Source organism: Marmota flaviventris, chromosome 14 (genome assembly GCF_047511675.1).
Source record: "Marmota flaviventris isolate mMarFla1 chromosome 14, mMarFla1.hap1, whole genome shotgun sequence".
Taxonomy (NCBI): Eukaryota; Metazoa; Chordata; class Mammalia; order Rodentia; family Sciuridae; genus Marmota; species Marmota flaviventris.
The window spans coordinates 57284332-57304236 of record NC_092511.1 but is presented as its reverse complement, the minus strand read 5'-3'; the positions used below and the strand labels follow the sequence as shown (position 1 = coordinate 57304236).

At 38.9% G+C, this 19905-nt stretch overlaps 1 protein-coding gene across 6 annotated transcripts in view; it reads left to right on the top strand.

The window, feature by feature from the left end:
* Aak1 (AP2 associated kinase 1) overlaps nt 1-19563 on the top strand; it is a 173291-nt gene extending 153728 nt beyond the window's left edge. For all 6 annotated transcript variants that reach the window (XM_071601672.1, XM_071601670.1, XM_071601671.1 and 3 more), the window contains one exon: nt 12600-19563. In XM_071601672.1, the coding sequence (XP_071457773.1) occupies nt 12600-13729 (1130 nt within the window). In that variant the 3' untranslated portion in view covers nt 13730-19563. The remainder of the gene's footprint in view (nt 1-12599) is intronic.
* Nucleotides 19564-19905: the final 342 nt, after the last annotated feature.

Genomic DNA, 19905 nt, shown 5'->3' with positions numbered 1-19905 from the left:
CTAGAAAACTCTCCCAAAAAACAATCCTTGTTTAAATGCTTGAACTCTCTGAATTTTTGTCTTCCTTCCATTCTTTTACTGAAAACAAATTATGTGTTCAAAGGAGTAATTTAAATTTAAGAATACTAACAAGACACATTTAGAATGGTAATCTGATTGAGTTCTAGAAAGTATTGTTTAATCTCATCACATTCTACTAATAAAGAGCTAGATCAACTCTCCTGGTTAATTTCAATACCAATTTCAATTTCAGTGTGGTAAATCTTTTCCTGTGAATGTTAGGGAAATGAAACAAATTGCAAAGTCCTTTTTCTGAAATGGTACTTGCTGAGAACTAAGTTGTTAAAATTGTACTGGCATCCAAATCAGACTTGCTTAACCAGCAACCTCTGAGCTAAAATGTCTCCTATACTTCCAAGTTAATGTTAAGAGGAGTCTAGAAATACATGTTGATGTGGATAGAAATCCAGAGGACTTAACACGTTTCTTTTGGTTTTCTTTCTCCCGTCTTGGCTTGAATGTATAACTTGTAAATGCAATAATTTAAAGGCTTAAATCTAATCTCATGATATTGTTATATGTGCCATTTAATGCTGTCACTGACCTGGAATGCTGCTAACTGGACTCAGATTCTCTCACTGGGGAAGATTCCCTGCTTGACTGCTCTCTGCTTTCTAACCCTACTGCTGACCTTCTGGAAGAGTTTGCTCCCATAGCAATCTCTGCTCCAGCCCATAAAGGTAAATTCTTCTTCTGAGGCCCACAGGTATCCCTGGAGGAGAAGAGCTGAACAGCTCCTAAGTTTTCCTTTTCAAAAGTCTTTGCTATAAAGTATTTAAACTTCCTTTTATAGAAAACTTGAGTTTGTATTCTTAGTCACTGTTATGATACCTCTCAGAATATCTAATAAGCCTTAGACAACAGATTGGTGAGGGTGTTACTTTCTGGCAAGAACTGGATGCAGGTGATATTTTACGTTGCCTTTGAGCACCATATACCTTAACAGTCAGCCAAGAAAAATGCTTGAGCTGACTGTCCACTTACTCACTGTAATTATTAATGTGATACTTGTTGACCTTGGAAAGTAGAGTTGTTCATCAAATGTGATTCAGGGTTTTGAACAATTATGACTACAGTAAAGAAACAGGTGTTCCTCAAAAGTCACTCTTCAGAAATTGAATTTTAAAAAGTTTCAAATTTTGTCCATTTTAAAATCATGATTGATTACTTGATTTTTCTTCCTTATCTGGCATTTTTACTTCTTAGTTTTGGATTAATATTGATTTGAAATTCTGCTGGACAGAGGTAGCTTGAATTGAGTTTTGTTCAGCTAGAAGTTTGTGACAATGGTAGGTACACTGTCTGACTTCCTCTATGTAGGCATTTACTAAACTTATTTCTCTGCTTGAATAATGAAAGTGGTTTTCTAGAAGGAGAAAATACATAGAAAAGGAACAGCTGAAGCCTTTCTGAGGGAAATTCAAGAAGGAAGCTGCCCAGAGATGACTAAAAGTAATTAGCTCATGGTTTGCAGTGGTAATAGCTGAGCTTTTGTTTTTATCTCTGATAGCATTAAAATGATTGTTTTTTTTTTTTTCCATAGCATATGTAAAGGGAAGTTACCTAATTAGACAGTGGTGTGTGGCAGGAGTATGCCAGCAGCAGTATCTAATTACAGAGAAACATCCCTTGCAAAATAGGTGCTCAGGTAGCACTTGTTGGTACTGTTGCTTTAATTAGATTGGAGAAAACATTTTTTAAAACTTCTGCTAGAAGTTTCAGTGCAGGAGATTTTATGCCCTACTGCTCCCTGAGGCAACTAAGTCATTTGAAAGTCTTTTCCCATTCACAGAACAATGAGTCCTTCTATAAGTATTTTTACTTGCCTTGTGTATACTTACCTATTGTTGGTTTGGGGTCTCTTGGGGATAGGGATTGAACCTAGGGCTTCACACATGCTAAGCATGTGCTGTTCCACTGAGCTGTACCACCTGCCCCTTCAGTCATCACTTCTTAAAGAACTGCTAGTTCTCTCTCCCCGACACTCCTAGTTTTGAGTTTTTTGAACATGTTAGCCAGGCCTCTTTTCCCTCAATAAAGAAAACAGCTGACTCATTCTTGTGCCTTTCTGAATTAGTAACATTGAAGAGATACTTCACAATAATTATAGTTAATGGTCCTACAAATAGTAGAGAAAATTCTTCCAGTAACCCTTCTCCCTAATCATTTATGAAAGACTTAACATGGCCAATTCTAAAGCATTTTCCATATCTTTATGTTTTCTGTTTCCCTACTCTTATTTCAACTCAGAAAAATAAGTACCTTCAACTTTAAGAACTCCAGTAATTATATATATAAATATATTGTTGGGAACTTTGTGCCTCTTTCCCTTTCTCTCTGTTTGCTAATCTCTACCTCTGTTGTTTCTACTTGTGTGCTTGCCTTCTGTATTAAGCTGCAGAAGATAGTAATCTCATCTCAGGTTTTGATGTCCCTGAGGGCTCGGAAAAGGTGGCAGAAGATGAGTTTGACCCTATTCCTGTATTGATAACCAAAAACCCACAAGGTAAGAAAGAGGTGGGAGAACAAGGAAGAGCTTGACATCTGCTCTCATCAAAATAATAATGTACCTAATCTGCAAGTGGGGGAAAGAGTCAACATTTAGTGAAGGACACTGGGGGCAATGACAATCATTCATTGTAGGCTGGACCAGTATAGATAGGTAGAGATGGAGATACTGATAGAGGTACCTAAAGCTTGACCATGATGTTTATGTAGAAGTAGTTTGACTAACAACTAGTTTACAAAGTATCAAGCCAAAAATAAAGTGATCTTCAGTCAGTGGAAATTTAATTTATATATCAAAAGTTCTTAACTTTTTTTATGATTAGAACAATCTGTAATAAATATTCTTTCCAAAGAGATTAACAGTGGTGCTTTTGTATTAGCCACATCTTTTGGACATTCTCAGAGCATGCTTATTCCTCTTTGATGAATTGAAATCACTTGAACATGCCATAAAACACTGAATTGCCATCAGACCATGTATTTATTTTTTTTAAAGCATGTTCTTATTACAGTGTTTTAATAACTAATTTCTCCCCAAATCAAAAATTGATCAAGGGGATGGCTTGATGTTAACAGAAATCTAGTGTAAAGCCAGCAATTCTCAGGCAACGTACTGTTTGGAGAAGAGCTTCATCTTTATAAGGTGTCTGCCTATGCTATGGTGTACACAGAGTGCCTAAACTTTTGGTGGGAGGTGGTAGATAGCTAAATTTTATGTTTAAAAATCATTACATATGAGAGTTTGCAAATGTAAAATGTTGCCTCTCTAGGTTTCTGTGTTGTTTTTTTTCTCCTTTGCTTTCTCTGCACATCTAAACCTTAACCCTCTGTGTTTTGTACTGAATTCCTATCTCTCCACTTCCAGGTGGGCACTCTAGAAACAGCAGTGGGAGCTCTGAGTCCAGTCTTCCCAACCTAGCCAGGTCTTTGCTGCTGGTGGATCAGCTCATAGACCTGTAGCGGTGACCCAGTAGCAGATGCAGTTCTGTAACCTTCATGCCGTAATATACATTTTCATTACGGAGTTATGAGAAAAATGATTTTTTTAAAAAATCTGCAAATAAAGGGCCCTCCAGCCCTTTTCTCCTACCCCTTGCCTTCTCCTATAGAAATGATAAGGAAAGAAAATCACTTTGGCCCTCCAGATATATTCCTTGGCCAGTTCCTCCCTGTTAGTTTGCTGTGTTTTCTCATTAACCTTCTTCAATAGCATTATCTTAAATCAAGCGCTAGATGCCATGAGCTTCACCTCTGCTGGAATTGACTCCACCAAAAGCTTAACTGTAACTGAACATAGTGAACTGACACCTTTGTCTCATTCTTGCTAGGAATGGCCTCCCAAATCAATCCTCCCAGCCCCTGTCTCCTTGGCCAGATGCTGATGAATATGTTTTCCTGTTTTTGCTTTTTATTCTGATGCATTATCATGAGGACCTGGCTTCTTCAGCTGGTTTTAACTCTAGGCAGTAGCCTGGAGATGGGTGTGTGGTTTAAGAGAGGGTAAAACTCACTGATAGTATATGTTTGAGAAGAGAAATTGAGCCCAGCTCTGGCCTACCAACTTTGCCCTTGTTTAATCATAGACTTAGCCAAGAGATTTACACCCCATGCAACCCACCCAGCATTCGTCCAACTTTCTGGCTTCCACTGAGTCGTGATTTCTCAGATCTGGAGACGTGACTGCAAGTACTTGAGATCCTTGGATAAAATGTGTACATTATATAAACCCCAAGTATTGCCATTCCTTTTCATGTTACCTGGCTCAAGCCAGAACCTCAGAATTAGACCAAAACAAGACAGTGGTGGTAATATGATACCTTTTATTAGAAGACTTTTCACTGGGGGGTGGATAGGGGAGGGGAAGGAATTGTAGCAGAAACAGATGTATTTTTCTTGTGATTTTTATTTTGAATCAAATATTGTAAATTGTGTATAAATGAAGACACTGAATAGTTCTGTTTCCACTTGGCGTTTCAAGTCCGATATCAGGTGTCTGTACAGGGTTTTGATCACTTTCCCTTGTATAACCACACAGCGATTCTACAGTGTAACATATGGAATTATTTTGAGTAGATTGTGTGTCTTGCTATAAGCTTCCAGCAGGTCTTGTCTCTATAGAATAAGCATGTTGTTTATTTTCAGATAATCAGAAATAAGTGTGCTGACAAGCTGGGCACAGTTTGGCTACTTACCTTTCTCTCTGATGTTTAAATTGAAGGCTGCAGCCAATGGAATATGTTCAGATGGTTTTCCTTGGCTTCCTAGATTTAAAAACCAAACAAGGCATAATTCTTCACTAACCTTAGACTGTTGTTAATAAAATAAATAAAGGCCCCTGCACTGACATAACAACATGCCTCATGGTCACCCTCTGTATATGTACTTACTCACTAAAGTGTATTTTATTTCCTTACATGGAAAGCACTTTTATAAAATCACCCTTTTGAAAAGAAGGGGCACAGAGAACCACCTTGTTCTCTGAGTGCCATTGTCCATGATCAAAAGGGACAAACTTAGTTGATCAGATTTGTATAAATAAAGTTCCAAGTCCATTTGCTTGTTCTCTAGCTAGTACTTTTGTTTCTTCTTCCTCACATTTGCACTTTAAGGGTGGGGGGGTGGGGAGGAGTTTAACAGCAACAAGAGCCTGCAGACACTGCACTCTGGAGGGCCAGCTTTGACCCCAGCAGTGGAAGAGTAGCCTGGAAAGGCTTCAGAGGACAAGTCTGAACCTTTCATTCTTCCTTCTGACTTCAAATACTTCCCTTGCCAGCTGAAATTAGATGAGCTAAATAAAGGCTTCTGCTAGGAGAACAGATCATTTCCAAAGTTGAGAGAGGCACAGCTTCCTGCTGACGACAGAAAACAAAAGGCCGTGAAGAGCTCTCTGTGATTGGGTAGCAGTGGAAATAGGACATGGTTTACCCCTTTATGGACAGGAAACTTGCTGCAGATCAGAATTGTATCCTCTTTCCTGGACACAGAAAGAATGTATAAATTAACGAAGGAAATGTTTATTTTTAAAGAAGGATAATGTTTAGTTCTATGTTTTCATATTTGATTTTTTCATATATATGTGTTAGAAATATAATGAACTATAGTTTCTCAATTTAGTTGAAACCATGAAGCGTACAGTTTAGAATAGGTGTCTCTAAATTGTTCCTTTCATGCATTACCCATAATTACATTGAAATATAGTAACTAGTCATTTGGCTCAATAAAGCTTAATGGAGACAGTTAATGAAAATAGACTAGAAGCCAGAGATGATGGTAGATGCTTGAAGAAGATAATGACAAAGAACTATCTTGGGCTTATTCTTTAAGAGTACAGCCTCTTTCTGCTTTTCTTTTGAGGAATGCACATTAGTGATTTGGTAAACAGGGACTTCCTTAGTTTATAGCATCATCTCTGAGCTAAAAGAGTTTATTTGAAATAAGCATAATATTGTAGTAATTGATGGACTTCTGGAGCAACAGAGTGAGTTATAAGAGAGACCTTAGAGACCATCTGCTAGTCCATTCACTTCATTTTACAGGTGTGGGATCTGAGCTGAATTAAGGCAGGGGGTGGAGAGAAGAGGCCTGGGCAGGCCAGGCCACCTGGAATCTCATTCCAACCCTTACCAGGCACTGGCTGAGTAATTTTTGGCAGGTACTTCACCTCTCAGAGCTGCTGCCACTTACTTATACAATGATGGTGTGACTGGATAGATGATCTTAAGGTTTTAGAAACATAAGGTCCTAAGTATGTATTGTTAGGCTTTGAAGGACTATGAAGGATTTATATAATCTTGATGTTCTTCAGTTATTGTCTGTATTCCTGGTATTATTATAGCAGCATTATATGTTAGAGAATTATAATGGGCTTTATTAACCTGTTTACTCTTTCTTGGTTATCTGAATAGAATCCTGAAACATCACAGAGTTTTGGATGTAGATTTTTTTTTAATGTTACACTCTTGCACATGCACCCACATGTACACCCCTACATATTCCAATAAAATAATATTTTAAAATGTATGCTCAGGGATCTGCCATTAAAATTGAGCAAATACTATGTGCATATGTTTATATGCATTTGCTTTTATTCCAACTGTTTAAATAAGAGTAATAACTATCCTAGCAAACATCACAAATTGGGGTTTTTTTCCCCTTTACAGCATTCAAATAATGAAATCACCAAATTCAATTCCCAATGTTTAAAAAAATACAGTTCTCAGAGGAGATAAAGTTTAAATGGACACTTCTAAATATGATTATAATCATTACAATTAATGATTCTTTTAGCAGACGCATTTGACATCTAATTGAATGAAGTTTTCTTCAAAGGTATCCTAGTTCACTTGGGAAGTTAATACTTATCTTAGTGATGCTGTCATCATTCACATTCTTTTTAAAACTCATCTTCTTAGAAATAACATTAAGGAACGCATAAGCAAATCACTTGTATTATCAAATTATACACTTTCAGCATCTGAAAGTATATTCTATTCACTTTTTCCACTACTCCTGCTTCTGGGTAACATTTAGCTATTTCCAAAAAGCAAAATCACCCCAGTAAGATGAAGAGTGGTTATTACTGAAGAGAGTAAAAAGAAGAATCCACAGAAAATTCCCAGAGAGACCTTACAAGAGAAAATGAACATGATCAGTCTTACTTTCCTTAATACTCTGAATAAGGGAACTTCATTTATAACTCCCATCTTTAGTATGGTTTAGAAAATTGAAAGATATGAGTTTTTAAAATACCTCTGAAAGAATCTGTCACTTTGTTCAGTGTCATTTGATATTGGAGTTGGCTCTTCTTTATTAGAATTAATTCATTAGAATTATAACTTAGGTTGCTAATAATTGGTGCAAAACAAACCCAGGAAAGTACCTGTTTTTCTCAAGATGCTTTGTTTTACTTTTAATACCCATTTTCTACTCTCCCAATAGAAAATTGGTGATTTTGATTCAAAACAACATAACCTTCCCCCAGGTCAGCAGTGATTCTGGCTTCAGTTGCGGGAGTGAGAGGACCTTTGGGCCGAGAGCCCAGAGGTATGGAAAGATCTGCATTCAGCTAAACAAATGAATGCTATAGACACATAAGGCCAAAATAATCTCCCATGATGAGGTTTTTCTGTGACCTCCAGGAGTCCTTGACTTTCTTAGTCTATTATCAGGGTCCTGAAGCAACTAACTTTAAGTTCAGGGATAAAAATTATGCACTTCTCAAATATACTGAATTAAGCAAATCATAGACTTCCTGGCAGAACAGAAAACTGTCAGATATTTAGAATGGAATCCTTGGTGAAACACTCAAGATTTGCAAAGCTGTTTTATGTTCCTCTCTAGAGACTAACTTTACCAATCCAAAATTAATCTTTTCATTTCCATACTGGTGATGTTCCTGAAGTTGGATGTGCTTAGGTTTCTTCAAGTGGAATGAATCTCAGATGGCTCCCATTTCAAAAATCTGTACCAAGATCCTATTTCGATTTTCATGGGTTTCCTTTCACTAGGATGGGGGAGGGAGGCTCCTTGGGTAATGCTATCCTATGCAAATAAAGTTACCAAATGGTGGTAGTTGCTATAATGGAAGACACTTTCTCGGTTCCCATTTTGTCGCAGTGTCCTGAATTTACTCTTTTCCTGTGAATATTCTACTCTGCCCTATTGCACACCCCTTTGTCACGTGGATGTATGTTTACCATAGGTCTTTAACCTGTCCTCCCCAAGAAGATAAAGCAAACAGATGTACATGAAGCTATCTTATGCAGTAAAAATGTGAAATTTGAACATTGCTTCGCAAGTATTGTATAAATAACAAGTCTGTAAACAAATTTCTTATGTAAACTTACAGGGAAATAAAGACTTTTATCTGTTCAAATGAGAGCATGATGTTTAGAGATGTAAATAATTTAAAATAGCTGTTGTTTTCCTGAGTTGTAAACCCACTTTTGCTGAATGGATTTAAACACACTATTGAGTGACCAGAAAAGAAAAGGCGGACACATGTGAGAGACATACCGAGGACATTTTTATGAGTCATGCCACCTTAGAAAATAAAACCCCTTGTGGTCAAGTAGAACAAAGCCCCTATGGTATGACCAGACCTGGGATTGTAAAATAGAGTCCAGATTTGCAGCTGCCCTCCTTAAATTTAGTCTATAACATACTAAGGCCAAAGTAATTAAACATTCTAGATTAGTGAGGACAATTGTATGCCCAGTGAGAAATTGCTCTCATTTAATTGCCTCATAGGCTTGAGACATGCGGCACCACTGGCTACTGTTGGCCCCCATCCAGTTGTGTGTTCTGCAGCTACCCAACATATGGCAGAACCAGATGCTTCTGTTTATTATCAAAGCCCAAAGGTCATGGAAATTCTTAGTGTGGTGCTCATCCCTTAATTCCTTAATTTGGGTCCCAAACTGAATATCGACTGATGCCACATTTCTGAGGTCTTATGAAGGGAATTTTGCTTTCTATTCACTAACTCCATGAGAAGGCTTTTCAGTACTCTTTATTTTCCATTTCTGGCAAGAATTATGTCTTTGATATTCCCCCAAAGTGTTATTTATGTTTATGACATGGAGAAAAGTAAAATTCTAATTCATTGGACGAAGGAATATCCAACCCAAAATTTAACTTCAGACTTTGATTCTTGTGTGTGTGTGTGTGTGTGTGTATGTGTGTGTGTGTGTGCGCGCGCGCATGCTCGGGATTGAACCCAGGGGCACTTAACCACTTCCCTGGCCCTTTTGATTTTTTGAGACAGGGTTTCACTAAGTTGCTTAGGTCCTCGATAAGTTGCTGAGACTGGCTTTGAACTTGTGATCTTCCTGCCTCAGGCCCCTGAGTTGCTGGGATTACAAAAGTATGCCACCATGCTGGGCTCAGATTTTCCTTCTTTAGAAAGTACTCTGATGACTCTCATTAGTCAGACAGATAAATGTCCAGAGTCATCACATCTCAAATCATCAGGCACTTTTGGGGACTCCTTGCTACTCCCTGAAGCATAAGAGGTTTTACTGAAATCTACATAACTTGGAGCCTCAAAATTGACTAATATGGAGTCACCTCTAGAGTCTCCCTTCTGTTTCAGTGATTAGAATCTCTCCTTCTCTTGATTACTCTGTTTCTTGTTCTACCATCAAAAGAATTCCTTAAGGAAATGTAAATGTCTGGGCTTCCCTTTATTCTCTCGCATTTCTTTAGCCTTCAGAGTGCCAGGCCTACAGAGTTGCAAAGGGAGGTTATTCTATGCCCCAGTCACACTGGAACCTGCTCTAAAAAGAATGAAAAGATTGAGGGACTAAGTCTTCTCAGGAAAAATCATTAAATGTACTTTCCCAGTTTTACAAAAAAAGATGGATGCTCAAAGACAGATAGGAAATAGCTTCTGTCCTTGTTTTGAAGGAGACTAATTTCCCCTTCACACTTGATATTATAGTGTTTTTGTGACTGAACTTTTAAAAATTGTTGGCATTTTAAGTATGGTTTATCCCCTTACTCACCACTGAAGGTCATAGAATATGCTCTGAGTTGGAAGTTTTGTTTTATTTGTTTGTTTTTGTACCCAGGATTGAACCCAGAGGCACTTTCAGCCACATTCCCAGTTCTTTTTATTTTTTTTGAGATGGGGTCTCACTAAGTTGCTTAGGGCCTCACTAAGTGCTGTGGCTGGCTTTGAACTTCTGATCCTCCTATCTCATCCTCCTGAGCCTCTGGGATTACAGGTGTGTACCACCACACCCAGCCCCAAACTCACTTTTTAACAAATAGTTTTGATTCATTTTAAATTTCCTAAAACCACCAACTTTGTCAAAGTAGTGCACCCCCCCCCCAATTCTTTTGCAGTACAGGGGATTGAATTCATGGGCACTCTACCATTGAGCTACATCCCTGGTCCTTATTTATTTAGATGGGATCTTATTAAGTTGCTGAGGCTAGCCTTGAACTTGTGATCCTACTGCCTCAGCCTCCCAAGTAGCTGGAATTAATAGTGTTCATTTTGATTCTTGATTTAGATGATGCCCGAATTAGTCATTGGCTTGACTAAATTCTGCCCACTCTTTCTTTAATCTCTAAAAGATATTTTGCTTTCCTGCAGAATCAATATGACAGTGTCAGCTTTCAGAATAGTTTTGGAAGATGAAAAATTATACCTTAATTTTGGCAAATGAAAGTTTTTCCAGCTGTTGCTGTGCAAGGAAGTGATTTAAGGTTTTTAGGGGTCTCTTGTGTCTCTTTAAGGCTTGGTGATTTTCATTTTGGAAAAAATATTTTTCCCTTCAGAAATTGTTGCTTGGGTGTTGCTGAGACAATATATCAATATACTTGCCTGAGAATTAGGACTGTGTCTTTCCCACATATCTTGGAAGGGAAAAGTTATCCTATTTATCTCCTAACAGCTAACTGATGCCTTCATACCACCATGTAACTGCACATCTTCGAGTTCTAATACAAGGAAAAATTTATTCTCTTCAAAAACATAATCTTCAAAGACTGTTCCGAAAGTTACTTAGCACCAGCACTTAAATTTCAAATTTGTAATTGACTAAATACATTCATACAGATAGAAAGGAAAATAAAAGTGAGTGGAAAAAAATACTTTTTGTTCCTGGAAAAAATAATACTTAAGGTCAGAACTGTTTAAAAAGAAAGCACTGCTAAAAAGTTATAGGATTCAGAGAAACATAGTATTTTTGTATAGTATCTTATAAAATGTTCAGACCTCTCTCTACATTCTCTTTACAATGTAATGTCTAAGTGACTGGTTTCCCAATAAACTAATTTTGATGCCTCTTCTGCTGTGTTCCGTGTGCTTAATTCAAGCAGAAACTTGAGAAGGGGATAATTTTTAGCAGAAATTTCTGCAAGCTAATGGTTTTCATAGAAGGGGAGAGGGCCTGTGTGGGAGGGGATAATTGAATTCCATCTGTATAGAAGTCCTGAGTCATCTATGACTCCAAATCATTGTACCTAACATTCTTATCCTGGTGGGTTGGGAAACTCCAATGGTGTCTCTTTATTGAGCCCACGATGATGATACCTTTACCCTGCCCCAACCGTCCTTTCTCTGGATTCTTCTTGCTTAGTTACATATGCCTTTTTCCTGCCCTCTTGCTAACATGTGCCCAATGACATACTTCTAACCTGCTAATATTTCTTGGAAGGTAAGCTCTCTTGCATTCTGATAATTGTCTATTTGATTTCAAAAGCCAGAGCACCCTGAGGCACCTCTACCTAGATAGGCATAGACTAGCCTTTAGCAGTTTGCTAAGATTCCATAATTACCCATGCATTTTACTCCTTCTGCTTAAAGAACTTAATGATGGATTCATTTAAGCAGAGGAGGTCTTTGCTAACTCAGAAGACTGAAAACAAAATTCCAGAGCAACTCCAGCTGAAGGTGATTTTATTTAGTATGATTTTAATTCTGTATCCTCTGTTTAGAAAGTACCTTCAGTTGTTTTGATCTGGGCACCCCAGTGCTCTTTAGTAGTGCTGGTGATGTGAATCACCAAGTAAACTTGCACCCACTGAGCAGCCATGCTGGGCTGATTTTCCGAGGGTCTGTCCCTCTGCATGTGGAGCAGATGACCACATGACAGATACTAACTTGAGTTCATCCCCAGACAGTGTTTCTACATAATCCAAAACTTTCATGGCATATGTGGAGATGAGTGACTGGGTTTGTTTTCATTCCATGATGAGCCAGTGCCAGGTAGAGCAGGTGTCTGTGCCTGGCCCCGCGAGTAGGAGCATTGCGTAGTTATGCTGAATGTCTGTGTGCCTAACATCTTCATCTCCTTTCCTGCACATTGTGCCTATCATGTTCCAAAATGTGAGATAGTGATTGGTTGTGTTCCAGTCTGTGTGCAGTTTCCTTGCCTGACTTTTTTTTTCTGTTTTTTCCTTTTCCATTTTCAACACCTTTTATTTGTTCCCACAATGTTTCTGCCGCGGGTTGACTATTAAATGTTCCAAAAACAGTTGAACTGACGTACATGTTAATTCTGCATTTTATGCTTTTCTAGGTCTCCAGAGAGAGCCCAATCCCTGTCCTGTAATTACTGTAGAGCACTTTAAAGAATCAGCGGGCATTGAAGGCCTTCCCCTGTATCCAGACCCCTCCAGAGTACCTGGTTCAAAGACTCAGAACAACTTAGAATCTGACTATTTAGCCAGAGATGGCCCTTCAAGCAACAGCTCTTTCCACAGCAGTGAAGAGGAGGGGACTGACCTGGAGGGAGACATGCTAGACTGCAGTGGGTCTCGACCTCTCCTTATGGAGTCTGAAGAGGAGGATGAAAGCTGCAAGCCGTCCCAGGGGAAGCCAGGAGGAGCCGTTGCATTTGCTTCAACTGAAATCTCTGCTGAGCAAGCAAAAGCAATGCAAAGTGGAAGAAAGAACCAGTTCCAAACCCTTACGCAGCCAGCCACCGATGGTTTTAGTGAGCCAGATGTCTTCGCCACAGCCCCCTTCAGGAGCTCAAGAGTTCTAGCTGATGACATGGACATTTTCTCCAAAGCGCCATTTGTCTCCAAAGGCAGTGTGGCTCCTTCCCAGCCAGAGGAGGTAGATGTGTTCTTGAGAGCTCCTTTTACCAAGAAGAAAAGCATGGAGGAGTTACCAGTTATCCAGAGCTCCTCTCAGGAACCACCTGCACAGACCAGTCTCCTCAGCCAGACAGGTGATGTCCCTCTGCTCTCAGGCCTTGAAAGAGCAGTGTACAGCTCTGTCCAAACTCAGTATTCCATAGCTGGTTTTGTACAACAGTCTAACCACCCCTCCCATTCTGTCAAAGCAGTAGACCATCTTGACAGCATCTCTCCCAGGGGAACCTCCCTGGAATCTGGGGGCCAGCCCAATGACAGAAGCAAAGGACCTCTGCCCCAGAAAGAAGCTGTCTCAGGCCCTATGGCTGGCAAACCATTCCGCCCCCAGTCTTTATCCAAATATTCCCGTCACTATAGCCCAGAAGATGAGCCAAGCCCAGAAGCCCAGCCAATTGCTGCATACAAAATTGTTTCCCAAACCAACAAGCAGTCAATAGCAGGCTCTGTTTCCATCACATCCCTTTCCTCCAGGACTACGGAACTACCAGCTGCTGATCCTTTTGCTTTAGCACCCTTTCCTTCAAAAGCAGGCAAGCAAAAACCTTAGGAGCAGTACCTGAGCCTAGGCCTCCGCCTCTGCTCCACCCCACAAATATCACCACACCACTCCCAGCTGAGCCTTTTCAAGAAGAAATAGTATCAGTTATTTCCATCCCCTGCATCAGAGCAGAGTCTCTTCAACTCAACAAACTCAGTTGTAGTGACACTTGGTTGAAGCCCTTCTAAGTTATGCTTTATTTTGTTTTTATTGATTTCTAGACTTTCACACACTTCAGTTTCCTTCCTAGAGGCCTTCCACTTCCACCCAGAACTCTGCTTCTCCCTCCATCCCTGCAAAACTGTTTTAATCCAGGAATATTTTACCCCAACCCCAGGGGCCATATTATTACTAGTATTAATTCCTGTAACTCCTCTTCTGAGTCATGTCCATTGAAGAGTCAAGATTAATCCCTCCAGGACTTAATACTCTTGGAAAAGGGAGATTTCTAGAAAAGAGCAATATAAAAATCCTGCATGTCAAGAGGAAGTATAATCTTGCAGCTACTAATCATTCCTGTAGAACCAGCAGCTCTTGAAGGATTCTGTGGATCTGTTTCTGAGTCTGTGTTTAAGCCAGGATGGCCCTCACGTGTGTCTGTGGGTGTGTGATGTGCATCAGATCCTTTCCTATGTAGAAATGCACGCAGATGGGAAAACTGTGCTCATTCTAATCATGTGAGCAGGGCCTTCCCACACTTTTTAAATTGGTATGGATGCACAGGCGCACACACACACATGCACAAGCATCAGAAACATTTTTCCTCTAGGTTAATCCTATCCCACCATGCCTACCTCCACAATCAGATCACCCTTACTCCCATTTGCCTGCTGACCTAACCAACTTGAACCCTGTTTTTATTTAGTTTTTTTTTTTTTTTTTTTTTTATCATGGCAAAATTGTATCCATTGGAAGATGTAGGGAAATCTTGCTGGAACTGAGGTTCAGAGTGGATTGTTTTTTTTCCAGAATTTGCTCTGTGCTTTTAACAAATTTCCTTTACCTGGTTGTGAAAATTTAATTTTTTAAGTATATGTTTTCCCCTCACAACAGTAGAAAGGAGTGCCTTGTTACAATTCCAGCCACTGGGTAGCTTGGACTCAGTGCTGTCATTATGGAATTCATTAATCTCTAGACTAGGATACAAAATTAGTTTGCTTGTTTCCCCTTCCCCCACAAATCCTTATCTCTCTCCACTACCTCTTGAGGAAATATGAACCTGGGACATGTAAATAAATTTGGGAGAATGAAAAAGCTGAATTAGCTAGCCATGAAAACTAAATTCTCTATTCTCTTTAGATGTTAAAGTAGGGCAGACAGGTGACTGGATTATGTTTTTGGAAGTATCTTTTATTTCTGGAAAGATCTGACTCATTCTTAGCTTTTTTCATACCATTTATTTTTAGTGCCTTAAAACCTTTGTCTCAATGGGAAGATTTCTGCTGAGGAAGCCCAATTTAATGGAAAGAGTCTCTGCATCAGTTTCAACCTGAGAGCTTCCTAAAACTTCTAGTAAATGTTAGTGATTTCTCCACTACTGGAGAAACTTGGAGAGTTGTGTACCAACCTAGATTAGTGATTTACAAATTATTGGAAGTTCATTCAAGAATCAAGCCTAAATGCCAAGTTCTACTGCGGTTGATTAGGTGTGCTATTCTTTCAAGGAGGTGGAGGTGTATACCTCGGTGGTAGAACATATTCTTAGTATGCCAAAACCCCAAGTTTGATCCACATCATGAAAAAATTCAAATTCAAAATCTTGATAATAAAATAAGAACAACTCCTTTAAAACACTTTTTGTTTTCTTAGTCTCCACCTATTTCAAATATCCACGTTAAAAGAGAAATAATTGGCACTGTGTTAGGGCTACTATCGATGATTTTTCGACTGAGGTCTTAACTGTGGCCAGAAACCTGTCTTTCACTTTAATGGATGCTAAGTGTTTAGTTTTAAGAATTTGCCTTCTCACAATTATTATTTCTGTCCCTCCCCTAATGTAACAATGTGTGCAAAATTGTATTTCCATTGAATAGCTTTGGTTAATGCACATGGAACTTTGCACCACAAACTTTTCCTATGGTAGTTATCAAGTGAAGCCCTCAAAGGCATGAGCTAGGAGGATAGGAATATTCAGAGAGTTCTTATCTGAAAAAACCTACTTGCCTGGCTTAGTGGTGTGCACCTCAAGTCTCAGCTACTGGGGAGTTTGAGGCAGGAAGATTGCTTGAGCCCAGGAGTTCAAAGCCAGCCTGGGCAACATAGAGAGACCTGTCTTTATTTTTAAAAAAAGAAAGGAAAAAAAAAGAAAAGAAGAGGGGGAAAAAAAGACAACAACTCTTTTAAAGTTAGAGGTCATTCTAACTCATTCTTCCAAATATTCAGGATTACCTCAGCCCTGCAAATGTTATTCCTTTGTTTATTTGATCACTTCCTCCTAATCAAGTGGCCATTTTAATTCTCAAGGTACAAATCAGAATAAAATCATGGTAATTTTATTATGTAGTTGAATTGTTTTTTGAAGGATAGATTTGCTCTTTTTCATGTTTGCTGTAGACCCACATGGGTGGAAACTACATGCCTTCTTCAAATAGGAAAATGAATGTAACCACATGCAAATTACTTTTTTCTTATTCATTGATGCCTGAAGAAATTTTGACTTGTGGATTACATTAATTACAAGTTAATAATTGGTGGATTCTGAATACTATGGTAGGGTTTTATTCACTTTTCACTGGTTACTTTTGGATGGTAAAGAGTAAATGCATCAAAGATTAAGTGGCCTTGCCAGAGGCCATCCTATATCTGGAAATCTGGAAAATACCCTTTTTAAGGGAAATCAGGAGTGTTCAGTGTGTTATGAATTAGTAGCAAATGCATGTTTCCAATAACTAGACTGCAGCAATTTAATATTAAAGAGGAAAAAGAAAATATATAGTCAACAAAGTACTGCACTTACTTGTTTTAGTTTGTGTTGTATGTTGTTTGCATTACACATTTGATATAGGAATTGTTGACCTTTCATTGCAGTGAAAAACAATGAACCAGGACATTTTTAGACAATGCATTAAGCCACAACATTTATTGATGACCTCTTAAAGAACACCTGTTAATTGACTAGCAGGCACTATTGAATTACTGAAGTTTTACTTCACCAGTTTCTTGGGCTTGACAGCCTTTAGCTCCAAACCTCATGGTTAGATTGGAAAATGAAGTGAACAGAATTTTATGCTGAAGCAGATGCTCAGCAAGACCTAAGGAAATGTAGGTCATAAACCCTGTTTTGGTTTGGGCTCATTATCAAGTTGAAAATCTCATGTGCAGACTAGTATGTATGTGTTTACTGGCCGGTGTTGTATCCGAGTTCTGGCAACCAAGATCTCTTTTTCTCAACTTTCAAGAAGGATACTAATACTTTTCTGGCCCATTATTTATTTAGTACATTTTAGAATATATGCATGTCTGTGTTTTCAACTGCTTGGTGGACATTTTGCTGATGCATAAAGAAAGCACATTTAAGTATAATCACCAGGGTAATGTGATGATAGGAATTCTGTATTTTTTCCTTAAGCAATAAAAACATATCAAATTACATAATATGTATGCATTATATCAAATAGGAAATTTTATTATAGGAAATTAGAGAAGGGTGAGACCCAAAGTTCTCCTGAGCAGGAAAGAAACAACTTAAAATGGAGTAATTTGGGTCTCTTCTATGTTCATTGGAATGGAAATTGAAGAATACATCCCAGTCAACTCAGAAATGGTTGCTGGTCTCATAGCAGTTTTATTGAAAAACCTGGAAGCCAAATTATTTTGATGAGAAAAGTTACCTAAGAGAGTTGCAGGAGACTGCAGGAGGCAGGAGCCCCTTGTTAATGTCCACAACCATCTTGAGTTCTGGTCTTCAGTCCTTGCCTGAAGGAGTGAACATCGAAGATTTTAAATGGCATCGTACAATTTGAATCCTTAGTTTTTCCTTGTCCCTGTCAACTAATACTTGTTTTGTTGTTTTTTAAACCACCAGAACACTTAAAAACTTGTTAATGAAAACTTCACTAAAGGAAGAATTTCATAATACTTAAAATATAATAAAAAAATATCTGGTTGGAAATTGTTTTTGTTCTGTCCCTGGAAATCTTCCTGGCTCACCTATCTTGTTCTTATTCCCACTTCATTTCTTCAATTGACATTCCCCTGTTTTCACCATGTGAATAAGTGGATGATGAGAGATGTGGTTGAATGACCATGTTAACATTTAGTTGCTTCCCTTGGAACTACTATAAATAGTTTTGTAAGTTTCAGCCCAGCCTGTGAGATTGTCACCAATAACAATGAAATGACTGACCTTACCCATTTCTCTTAGACTATAAGGAGAGTTGGCAGGACTCCAGCCTTATTCTGTAGAGATATGACCTTGATCTCCACCTTGATCTTTTGTGGCCCACAATGCTTCAGAATGCAGGAACCAGTTTATGTGTGAAAGGACTCCAGAACAGCCGGCAGAAGTGGTTAAATGTTAACTATATGTGGCTTAGTCCAATATTCTCATAACCCAGCAATCTCTATGTGTGACACAGTTTTGAGTTTATACTAACAATGTTCTTGAAATCATGTCAGGGTTACCTCATTGCATTGTACTAGTACCAGCTATACATGTTTAAGAATCTGTTTGAAGCCAAACATGGTGGCACACACTTATAATCCCATCTGTTTGGGAGGCTGAGGCAGGAAGATCACAAGTTCCAGGGCCAGCCTGGGCAGCTTAGTGAAACCCTGTCTCAAAAACTAAAAAGGGCTGGAGCTGTAATTTACTGCTAGAGCACTTTTCTAGTATGCATGAAGCCCTGGCTTCAATGTTCAGTACTGGGGGGAAAAAATCTGATTCCTTTTGGCAAGGAATTGCAGAAATAGGCTTTACCAACATCAGTTAAAGTAAGATGTGGGAGGAATGGAGGTGTAGCTCAGTGGTAGCAAGGGCCTGGGTTCAATACCCAGCATGGACCAAAAATAAGTGGAATGGGTTAGACTTTGGAAGGGAAGGGACACAATGCAACCTTTTCACTCAGAAAGGGCGAGTCAGTTGTATTCTCTGAGTCTACCAAAGAGTTCTTGTAGAGGAGTGTGAATGGAGTGTGGGTCTGTGTGTGTACATATATGTACATTCTGTGCTTTCTTCCATGGTGTTAATTATGGCCCTTAATGGCATCCAAAGAATACTGAGAAGTGATCGTCGATATCTGGCACAAGTAAATTCAGCTCCCTTTGCCCCAAACTCTCAAAGTCAGAACTGAAGTTGTTCTCAGTAGAAGTGAAGAAAATTGGCATTCATTGCCTTAGCCTCCTTCCCAAATAAGCATCATCTCATCTCCAAAGTAAGATTCAGTAGGGCTTATCCTAAGAACTTGTGAGTAGTGACAGTAGTGACCAGACACTGCAAGACTTGCAAGACATTACTCTGAGGGAACATTAAATATCAGTTTCTAGGGAATAGAAAACAAATTTAATAAAGGCCAAGGACCATGTTCGTTCCGTGGAGAAAAGCTGAACTCCCTCCACTGACAGTATTTGGAGTTGACAGAATAAGAACGTCTACCCCTCTCTAAGGAGTATTGAGGTCATCAAGCATCAGAAAACAACAATGTGCAAACAGTCTCAAAGACTGTGAACAAGGGAAAGGAAGGGGAAAGACCACAATGTCAATTTTAACAGTGCTCACAATACCTCTTATTTGCAGACTATTGGATTTATGTTGTTGCACTCTTGGTGTGATCTATCTCACGTATCTGATAGTTTTTAAAAATAATTGAGTTGGAAACTTTATTAAAATGAACCTAATGAAATGACTTATACTTTGTGTTTTTTCTTTTTTTTTTTTTTTAAGAGAGAGAGAGAGAGAATTTCAATATTTATTTTTTAGTTTTCGGCGGACACAACATCCCTGTTTTTGTATGTGGTGCTGAGGATCAAACCCGGGCCGCACGCATGCCAGGCGAGCACGCCACCGCTTGAGCCACATCCCCAGCCCCTGTGTTTTTTCTTAAGTGAGATCTTCGTGTGATTGGAGGGATCCACAGCCATCTTGCCCTACTAAAAAGCCTAGTGATATTTTTTTCCCCCCGGTTTGTCCTGGGTCTTATGCATACTAAGCAATCACTCTACTGCTGAGCTACATTCCCAAACCTACT